At 34.1% G+C, this 11,393-nt stretch overlaps 1 protein-coding gene across 1 annotated transcript; it reads right to left on the bottom strand.

Annotated features, from left to right (window-relative positions):
- Window positions 1-3,502: 3,502 nt before the first annotated feature.
- On the bottom strand, window positions 3,503-6,970 carry LOC108322237 (probable L-gulonolactone oxidase 6). Its single transcript, XM_017554261.2, has 4 exons — window positions 6,237-6,970; window positions 4,934-5,189; window positions 4,506-4,607; window positions 3,503-4,418 (listed from the first exon to the last, which is right to left on the bottom strand). The coding sequence occupies exons 1-4, from the start codon at window positions 6,897-6,899 to the stop codon at window positions 3,673-3,675; spliced, it is 1,767 nt and encodes a 588-aa protein (XP_017409750.1). The 5' UTR covers window positions 6,900-6,970; the 3' UTR covers window positions 3,503-3,672.
- Between the last annotated feature and the right edge of the window lie 4,423 nt (window positions 6,971-11,393).

Here is an 11,393-nt window from a genome sequence, read left to right as displayed (position 1 = left end):
ATTTTAAAATCCTTGGTATCTGTTCCTATACATCATCGATACAAAATCCAATGAAATTTTAACCCTTCCGAAAGAACGACAATCCAATCCGCCACTCGGGCCATCAAGGAATGAGTGATTTCCTTTGCATGAGATTGAATCCTGTCTACGTGTATGAATCATAAATTTCATTACTTTTAAGAAAATTTAAGTGCACTAAATTTCCAATGTCTCTTTTTATTTTTATTGAATTTTAATCTTGTAGACTTTATGAAGTATTTCAATTACTATCAAATATAATATTTATTTTAATATTAAATATGTTTAATAATTAATTTTTTTTACTTTGTAACTACTTAAATAATCTTGGTTGACATTATTTTCTTTTCATCAAAGATTGCATGATTTTTCTAGCCGATATTGACAAGGACTTTTTTTTTATGTTAAAATGAACTAAAGTTATTTTTAACATCGTAATTATTGACGTTTTTTTGTGCTAGTGTTTATCAAATTTCTCCATTTTACTCGGTTAAAACAATCAAAATTAAGGTTGGTTGAAAATACATTTACGGTAGATCAAACACAAAGACGTGTATAGTTTGCATAAGGCTGTGTTCGCATGAACGGAATTTCCTGTTCATGCGAATTAGCGAGCGATGAATTAAGCAACGAGTCTTGTTCGTTTGAGGTGATCAGCGACGATTTGCGCGGACGGATTTGAAGGATACGTCCCATTTTTATCACCCGCGAAAGTGAGAAGATTTGCGATGAATTAAACGGAAATGTCCAGTGTGCCCTTGCCATTATATTAAATTCCAATATGAATCCTGCTGATGAAAAGCTGTGCACCACATAATCGATTATAGTTAAGGGTAACCGATTACATATCAAACAAATCCAATACAGCATTTACTTTTGCACTGTGCATGCACGAGAAAGCTGGGGGCGTGGCCTGAAAGATTCCTGAGCTGCTGATAAGGTTGAAACAGCCATTAAACAGTAAAGATTCCTGCATCAAACAGTTACATTGCAGAATTGGCATTGAGCCGTGAGAATTCAAACGCGGTTGGTTTGGTAGGTGATGTTATTTATTGAGTGGTAAGAATGATAAATCGGTTGGCAGTGTTGTAAGCTGTGTGCAAAGAGATAGTTGTGCGGTGTAAGCTAAGAGAAGAGAAGAAGGTTTTCCAGAGAAGAAGAACAGCAAGTGCTAGGTGAGTAACATACCTTGGTGGTTTATCATAGGGTTTAATTTTGTTTTGATTTGCAGGTTGTGTAAGAGGACGAAGAAGCACGATCTGCGTGTTGGTGGAATGGAGGACGTGGTTGTTGAAGATGAAGAAAGTCCAGGGCGTGTTGGAGAAGATGGTGAACAATGTCGCGTAACCGGTTACAAGGCTGGGTGTTGCGGTTACAGAAAGCTGAAGAAATGCATGCATTTCTGTAATCGGTTACGTGAAGTGGTAACCGATTACAGAGCTTCCCTGGTGGCTCTTTCCTTGCTGCTGGCTGGTGCACTTGAGGGGCTTCAAGATGTGGGTGTTGAGGGGCTTCAAGAGCTGGGTGCAGAGAGGTTGTTCTGCACGTTGAGGGGCTTCATGAGGTGGGTGTTGAGGGGCTTCAAGAGGTGGTTGTGCACGTTTAGGGGCTTGAATAGCTGGGTGTTGAGGGGCTTGTTTTTCTGGGTGCAGAGAGGTGGTTGTGGATGGGTGATGATTCGGAAGATGCATGTCACAATTTTGTGAGGCAGTGTGCATCATGAAAGGGTTGAGGGGACATATGCTTATATGTTAACCAATTTGCAGAAAGAAGAAAGTAAAGGTAAACGTATGTTGGTCAGTGGAGGGCTGCAGAGGTGCTGTAATGGATGGAAGAGTGTTGGTGGTTGTTGCGCGAAGTGGGAGAGAGACGTTGGTGCATGGTGGATTTCAGTGGTTAAGAAGAGTTATGTTTAGGGTTTATATTGATTGGCAGGGAGTTATGGAGGACGTGAGGGTGGCCGAGACCATGTGACAGATAAGAAGGTGGAGAGGGAAGATAGAGTTCTGTTGAAACAATGATGGAGAAGCACACTATGGACTGATTATATGAGGAGTGGATTGTAGTGGGTGATCTATCATGGTCTGACAGTGGCTTTGTGATGCAGGTGTTCACTAGGAATTGCGGTGTTTATCGTGGTGGAGCAAGAAGCGTGAAGGTGGTGCAGATTTGGTAATCCAAAGATACCAAATCTGGTGGAGGTCAACGAAGAACATCATTTTCTATTGTATGAGAATATAAAATTAATTGTTGTTTTGGTTTTGTCTGTTGAAAATGAAAGCAAAGTATCATGAGTTGGATTGGAGAAGTATGAGTTATTAACCCCTTTTTTTTCTTGCTTTCGTAGGAAATAGTTCCCTGTGTGGTTGCTTAGATCTTGGTCAAAGTTCATATAGGTGTTTAACGTGTTCAAGAGGTAAGTATTGAACATTATTTCAAATGAATTGGAGTTTTGGTTATCTCTAATGAATTGCGATTTTGGTTTTCTCTGTTAAAAATCCAAGCATATACTAATGAGTTGTGTTGTGATAGCATATACTAATGAGTTGTGATTAGTGTAGTATGAGTTATTGACCCAATTTTTTTTCACTTGCTTTTATAGGAAAGAGGTTCCTGTGTGGTTCATTGGTGAAAGCATCTTCAAGTTCAAGTGTCCATATACGTGTTGAACAGGTAAGTATTTTACATTATTGCAGTATGTTTTAATTATTTGGCAACACGATCTGGATGATGATGAAGAAGAAGACCAACCACACCCTCATCAAAACCCTGTGCAGCCTCCTCCACCTCTATCAAATGCTAACATGATAAATCAAATGTGGGAAGGAGTACAAGACTTGAGACATAGGATGCAGGGTATGGAACAAATGCAGGTGCGGGTACAACGTATTGAAGATAACTTGGCAAACCTTTCCCTAGACATGAACCGTCAATTTGCTAACCTAAATCAAAATGTGAACTCCATTCTTCACCATTTAGATGATTAAGTTCATTTTATTTCCGATAATATATTCCATGACTGTAATGGTTGTTATTTTGGTTTGTATGTGACTTTCAAATCTTAAATTATGTTACAATTTCCCTAAACATTTTAAAATATATTTATTTTACTACATTATAATTTTTATAATTTTTAAACAATATTTTTAACAATTATTAATAATTTTTTTTCTCTTTATAAACTTTTTTACAATTAAATATAACATTACAAAATAATATTTTATAATACTTTTATAAGAAGGGCAATTTGGTAATCTATATTTTCTACCAATTAAACTAATTTTTAAAATCAATCACATCAATCAAATCCTATACTAATTCTCAAAAACTTTCCTTCCAAATCCACTCACAATTAACCTCAAATCCACTCAAAAAAACAACAAAAAAATTACCCTCAAATCCACTCAAATCCACTCAAATCATCTCCCCCAAATCATCTCCCTTAAATCAATTAAAAAGAACACAGCCTAAAAGAACCTGTGTAGATTGAGTCATCAATTCATTGATCTGCGGACTGTGATAACATTATAGCGTAATCGGAATAAACAATAACTGCTAACAAATTAAATGACAGACATAAGTTTTATTGAGATGGAGGAAGTAATAAGATTGTTTCATGGGAACTGATAACTGCTGAAGCAAAACTACAGTGCTTTATAACTCGTCCTTAAAATCTTCTGCTTTTTTGGTTTTCTTAGAAACACGAGTGCAAACCCTAGCTTCCTTATAAATTTTCCCTGGTCTGCATAAGTAATCCTTCTTTGGTGCACAGTGTCTATCTTCTGAGCAAATGCACATCCCTTCCATTGCACACCCATCCTTAAATACTGTCACTCCTTCTCTAAGTCCAAGCATTTGATCTGTCCACTCGCTCGAGAAGATCCCATCTGGGTCATACTCTTCTTTAACCTTCAAAAATTTCTCTGCATTATTATACTTTTTGATTATTCCAAGAAACGCTAAGTTTCTATTTTTGCCCCAGTGGGGTAATCCTCCGTATTTGAACAATCCAATCTGTTCTATTTCTTCAAGTATATCTTGGAAAAGCCTAGGAGCCATTGGATCTTTACTGCGATAGTAGGTGATGTCGAAATCCACAGCGTCTTCTGATTTTCCAAGGTAAGCGCTGGAAACTGTAACATAGCGCATAAGGATTCCATTCGCTGTTTCTAACCCACACAATGACTTTGGCTCCAACTCAACAAGTTTCTGCACATCTTCCACGAAGTTTTTTACTACAGACAGGGAAATGCTAAACGCAGTTTGATGAAAGAACTCCCCTTTTATTCTTGAATCCCATGGACATGCCGTAATCAATCCATCGTTCAAACTATCTAAACATGTTCCTGATGCTTGCATCCTGTTGCTAAATCCAACAACAGGATACCCAACAAAGATACCTGCATCATCATAATCATATGTTTAAAATAGATTTATATTCTTTTATTTTAATCTGAAATTTATTTATTTTTTACTCAAATCAGTACCATTGTTAGTCAACCCATAAGCAATGCCTGACAGTAGTGCAGTTATCAACTTCGCACCGACACACTTCCCATTATCATCGCGTGTTGCTTCTTGAAGTTCCTCTGTTAAATGAAGATGTGAAGAAACAACTATTATAAGCAGAAAATTTGCCAATCTCGAAAAACAAGTGATCGGATTTGTTAAGAAGAAGACTATTGAAGTTAAATAACGATATCTATTAATGATTGTCCTTTTCTTTATTTTTTTATTCTTGTAAACATGCATGCACTTGATTAAAGAAGAACACACTTGAAGTTAAATAATATATAACTGTGTTTGGATTGATCTTTCCAAAAGTACGTTCAAGATGAAAGAAATATAAAATGCATGCACTGATATAGATCATGGAAGAATAGAAAAATTATGAACAGATATATCTATCTGGAACCTGTTGATCTAACAACAGCTAATGCTGCTGAGGCTGTGGAACGAAATGGAAAGAAATTGTATAAGCCATTTCCAGATTCATTAACAGATACACGGTCATCAATTCTATAGACAGCCTTTTTCTGACTTGGGTACCATATTACATCACCAAACTCATGTTTTCTTCCAAAAGTAACAAGTTCATCTCCTAAATCTGTATCATCTTTGGTGATATATGTAACGGATCGCTTGAAGAGAGGCTCCAATTTTAGGGTAACCTGTATATATAAAACTGTAAATCAAACTGGTGATTGTGGAAGCATAGTTATACCATTCATATATATTTGAAAAAGGTAAAATTTGATTTAGTTATATTTTTCAATCATTAGATTTTTAAGTTTTTTTTTTTTTAATTCAATAGTATGTTCTTAAGGGAAGTATATTCAGTACTGAGATGAAATAGAATATACAGTAAAATGTAAATAATTATCATATTTTGAAGGAGGAGGGTGAAATTCTTGGTTTTATCTTAGCTGCATTGATTCAAGATAGGAAAGGCTTTATGACTTTTATAGAGGTGAAAAAATATTGGTGCATAATTAGAAAGATTTGACTTGGCATACAATTGGTTATTAAAAAGTATACTATTAGTTAGATCTTTTAAGATTTGAAATTTTGCCGAAATTATTGACTAATTCAAATTAAAATTACACATCAATCTTGTTGCCATTTTAAAATGACAAGAACCAGAGTCAATGTAAATTGAAAGAGATGTTTTCCATAAAAAAAGTAAATAAAATTAAAATAGATTTTTTGACATTATAAATCACTCACAGAAGATCAATTCCTCAATAGCAAATAAGATCAAGAATATTTTTTTTCGTAAAACCACAAAATCAGCTTATGAGTTATGTAGGCGCTTATATACTTTAAATTAACTTTATCTTTAATTAATCTGAAACTTTCAACACAAAAACAATTTTTATATATATTCTAAATTTACCTTATCTCTTCTCACTCCTTTAACACTATATTTTGGATAAATGAGTTATTTGATATTGAGAAATGGTACCATAACACACTTTTACATTCATTTAACACATGATACAAGAGTAAAATGTTCGTAAAAGTGTAAAGTTTTATATTTTTTTAAGAAAGAAAATAGTAAAAAATAAGTAAAGATAGTGTCAAGTGAATGTAACAAATTTAGGTGAACGTAAAAGATTTAGGTGTGTGAATCATTATCCTTCTATCTTTAAATATATAAAATTAATGAATTATTTTGATTAGTATTATAACCTTACGAAAGAATGACATATGTATACCTGAGAAAGAACTCCAAGAACCCCGAGGGAAACTCTGGCTGCATCGAGAGAGGGGTGAGATTGGTTAAGGGTTCGAACCTTAGCATAGCCATCTTCACGTCCAGCAGGAGTAACGATTCTCAACTCTACCACATACTCATGAACGGCGCTTCCTTTGCCCCACAACGTGCTTCCATGAGCACCTGTTCCCATCATTCCACCAATGGTTAAACCCCACCAGTACGGCGCATAAGGCAAGGCCAAACCATTCTCTCCGGCCGCCGTGATGATCTGTCTCAACGACACGCCACTCTGCACTGTCATTGTCCTTCCCTTCGGGTCGACGTTCAGTATCTTGTTCAGATTCTTAGTGCTTATCAGCAACCCGTTTTCGCCATCAGGACAAGCCAGCTTGGTTATGCTGTGGGAAAAGCGCGTTGCGGCTTTCACTTTTCTTTTGTTTTTAGAAGCTGAGGCCACCGCGGATACCAGCTCCTCCTCCGAGGTGGGGTAGACAACCTCGGCCGCGCGGCAAGTGGTTCTGTCGGGGAAGATGCCATAGGTGTTGGTGATGGTGCAGTTTGTGTTTTTTGAAGCACACCGGATCGGATCTTCTGGAGGAGTTGCAATCACTCCACCGACACATATCAGTAAGAACACAAACCTTAAAACTTGTTCCTTCATCTTTTTGATGTTTTCATCTACTCACCCTGTTTGTGCTGACTATTTATACAACCATTTGCTAAGGTCAATGCTTGACTATTACCTACAACTTTACAATTTGATACTGTTTTTCAAATTTCAATGTACCGCACGTTATCTCAGTCTGCATCCCATATTGAGTAATACAAGTAAACTCAGTCTACTTGTAATTTAAATTCAGGTTTATAGGTTTAGTGTGATTAGTTTACTCATAATTAAAAAATCTTTTTAAGTAATTAATTGTTTTGTTTGATAAAAGTCGAGATAAAATTATTATCTTTATATACCACATTTCTTGTTAGATCAAACAATGTAAATTTCCCCTCATAATAATACGCACTATAGTGTTGTTGCAAACTTTATTTCAGATTTGGAGTAAGTATTTTAATTTGGAGGTAATCAACTTCTAAAGATATTTTAATGATTCCAAATTAACCAAGAAATTCAATTTATATGGTACCATCTACGTTTAATTGGCATTTTTATGAATAATTTTTTAATGTTGGTTATATAAAAAAAATTGACATAAAAAAATTGTTATCTATGGAACTAGTAAAATGTTTGGACTCCTCCTCAAGTGTATCATCAAATTATGAGGTTCCCGTGCTAATTATTTTAATTTCTTGGCACCACATATAACAAATTTGTCTTTAAATCACTTGGAAAAAGTTTTATTATACTTATTCAACAACCATTTTTCATTTACAAATTTATTGTCTTTTGATTAGTTACATAAGAAAAAACTTTATCAATGTTATTCAATATGTACAAATATATATACAAATCTGTTTAAAGGAATTGCTCTCAATCATTTGAAATTATTCAAACATTTGAAATTATTCAAACATTTCTTATAAATTTATCTTTATATATCTTGTTTCACATGTTGAGACTTTGAAACATCTAAACTTATACTTCTTGTTTCAGAACATAAGATCGAGACATACATTTTCATATTTAATGGATATAAAATTTGTGTGTTTCATGTAATTTTTACTTAGTCATTTTACTCTCTTTTGAGTTTATCGTCTTCCTCTCTCCACAGTCTAGATTTGAGTGGTGAATTCATGCTAAAGGTACTTCGACGTTCAATTTAGTCTTAGGTTACCAATCGGTTATAACAATGAAGTCTTAAATGTTAAATAAATACCACCTCCTACCTCTGTATTTATAGATTTCGAAATGGACCTTTGATTAGGATTGACCCAATTGTGGCCCAATGTCTTTTAAATGTGGTTTTATTTTGCTAATAAGAAAATAAGATCGTAGTACCAAACGGTTGTTGCGTTGGAGGCGTTGGAGCTTCACCATTCGATATACGAGTTGTAGTTTTTATGAGAATTGACTTTTTTGTAAGGATACTAAATTCAATTACTTCACTAACAAGATACTTCTCAAAAATATAATATGATCATTTCATATATTTTTTAAATATATTTACATATAATTTAAAAACACATTTTCATATCTAATGAATATAAAATTTGTGTGTTTCATGTATCACTATAAAAATGTCTAATTTTACCAGGGGTTATTTTTTACGTTATCAGGGGTTTTAACCCCCCCTAAATCTGTTTCCCGCGGTTAAAAAAACCACCGGAAAAAACAGCGTCACAATTACCGACGGTTTTCAAAACCGCCGGTACTAGTAGGGGTTTTCACAAAAATCGTCGATAATTATTGAGGTTTTCAAAACCGCCTGTACTTGCAGGGGTTTTCACGAAACACCGATATTTACCTGGGGTTTTCCAGAACCGCCGAAAAATCATTTTTAAAAAAAAATCTATATATTTATATTCATTCAATCTATTTTTCTATATTATGACATTCAATCAATCTATAATCATTATACTCTCATAACAAACAGATTCAATTGAACAAACAAAAAATTCATTTCATACATTAAATTTGTATAATAAGATTTAATACATTATTTGTACATAAAACTATATATCTTAAAAAATGCAATAGTAGTTGGAAACAAAATGAGTATGTAACCTTAAAATCCTCATCCACCGAAACGGTGAGAATGAAATTTTACCTAAACTACGCAACTATGTTAGTGGGATGAGCATTAGAGCCTCCAAGGGTCTTGGTTGCATTTAGAATGTTTTCCCTGTCGTGTGATTTGAGTTCTTTATTATATAGAGGGCTTCCACTTTATTTCATGTGCAACACGAGTTACTCTTTCAATTACTTCAGGGGTATCCCTCACCACCACAGTTCCTTCTGGGAGTAAAATTCGATCCAATTCCACCATCAATAAGGTTACATCTGCAATGAAATCATGAAGCAATCAGAGTGAGTTCATAACTTATGTGAACAGTTGTGTTTGCAAGGATGATACAATATGACAAATGTTCTCACTTTTTTTGTTAGTATCTGCAACTTAGAACTACATTTGACTATAATCTTTTGTTTATTAAGTAGTAAAACCATGACTGTATACACATGCATTCTTGACTTTGGTACAAAACTATGATGAAACTAACAAGCTACACGTCAATTAAGGTAGTAGCAAGTTTTTGCTAACGCTTTATCCAATTATTCATGTTAACAGATATTTGAAAGCATCAATTGAAATTTAAAATTCATAAACAAAAATTCAATCACATCATCATGACCCCAAAAAATGTAGAAGAAAGCCAAGTCTATGAATTCAAATTAGCACTTTAGAATGAAAATACCTGTTTTTGGCAGAGGCATCCTTTATAAGTGATTCGATGTTTGTTGCATGGATCAGATCATAGATGTGAGGATATGTTGACAAAGGTTCACACCTGGGAACATTAATCAAATGACTAAAACCATGCCAAACAATGCCTAGGATATATTAATCAAAAAAGACCTAGGATGAATCACGTAAAACATGCCAAACAATGCAGAGAAAATGTGTGCACTGGTATATAAAAAAAAACACAGGTAACAGTACAACCCAGAAGAAATGACTAAAATTTCTAATGTTCTTCCATTTTATCCTTTTCCACGCCCTAACTTTCTTCCATTTTATTAACTGGGGGACTAATGCACGCATTCAAATGTTATATACTTATAAAATGAATAAGGGATGAACAAAAAATTTAACATTGTTCTTCGAAGCTAGTAGTTTCAAAAGCTTACCTTTTCATTCACTTTCTTGAATAATGTGGATATAGTAGCCTGGACAAGGGAACCACGATTACTGGACTTAACTTTAGTAGATGCACTGACTGAAGTAGATTGAGACACATACTCATTATTTTCCTGGTTGAGTGGATGTCCCGGTGCATCATCCTCCTTATCAAGGTCAAAAACTACAGTTTCTTTCTGTATATGTGAATTAAGGAATATAAAATACAAACTCAATGATAATATAAAAATATATAAGAGCAAGCAACTTATCAATTCCAGGTGGCCAGGTGATCAAAAGGAAAACTAAAGTTGAACACAACTATCCAACCAACCAACTATTAAAGCATCTGGGCTAGTTTGGTATAGCCTTAGAAATGATATGCAAAATACAGGGACGAGGTTTATATAATTGCTTGAAAAAACACATAAGATTTTTCACCCACAATTTTAAGGGTATACCTGACTCAATAAGGATATTTGAGCTATTATGATCATTTACAACAGTATCAACTTCTTCCACTTTCTCTTTGTGATCAGAAATGTCAGGGCTGTTTTCACCAGAATCATCACTGGACGAAATCTCAGCAAATCTGGTCCAACAAAAGAACTAAATGAATAGGATATTCAGTCAAGATTTGCTACAAGTTTTACTCATGTCAGATATTAGAATGGTCAAACAAAAATAAATAAGTATAATGTAATTTGAATAGGATATTCTTGTTGATGATCAAAATCCCAAAATCATACGTCTTTCCTAATGTAATTTGAATAAGAACAGATAAGCATAATTTTTATCATAGATAACATAAAAATAATAAATGGATGTAAGGAATACTACTGATGGGAGATGCCGGTTGTCGGCTCTTAAATAAATCTTAGTACCTCAAAGAATTAGTTGTTGACTCTTCGCTAAAGGATACCCTACATTCAACCAAAAATAATAATAATAATAATAATAACAAAACAGCAATAATAATAATAAAAGATTGTTTGCATCCGCCCAATGCTTCTCTTTGCACTGTAGAATCCTCTTTTCTTTGTCATGTAAACACAAACCAATCTTCTCAACATACTTCCTAACTTGCAATTCATAATCAAGGAAAGACCAGCATCAACTTGCGCTATAGCAAATTGAACTTGTATTAGCACATGGAAAACCACACAAAACAAATTTCTTGTGAGCTCAAAAATAGTAAAATCAGCATAAAGTTTATATAAAAGTTGAATAGTCTTGTGTCTGAGTAACAGTTACACTAAAATATAAGTTAGAACTTGACATGTTTGAAAATTCTGAATACACATTCTCAAAGTATAAAAGGCATGACAACACTTTGTTGGAAAATGAAAACTTCGAAGGCAAATCCA

The sequence above is a fragment of the Vigna angularis genome, chromosome 4 (genome assembly GCF_016808095.1).
Source record: "Vigna angularis cultivar LongXiaoDou No.4 chromosome 4, ASM1680809v1, whole genome shotgun sequence".
Taxonomy (NCBI): Eukaryota; Viridiplantae; Streptophyta; class Magnoliopsida; order Fabales; family Fabaceae; genus Vigna; species Vigna angularis.
The sequence above is the reverse complement of the archived record's forward strand: the minus strand, read 5'-3'. Positions and strand labels throughout refer to the sequence as shown.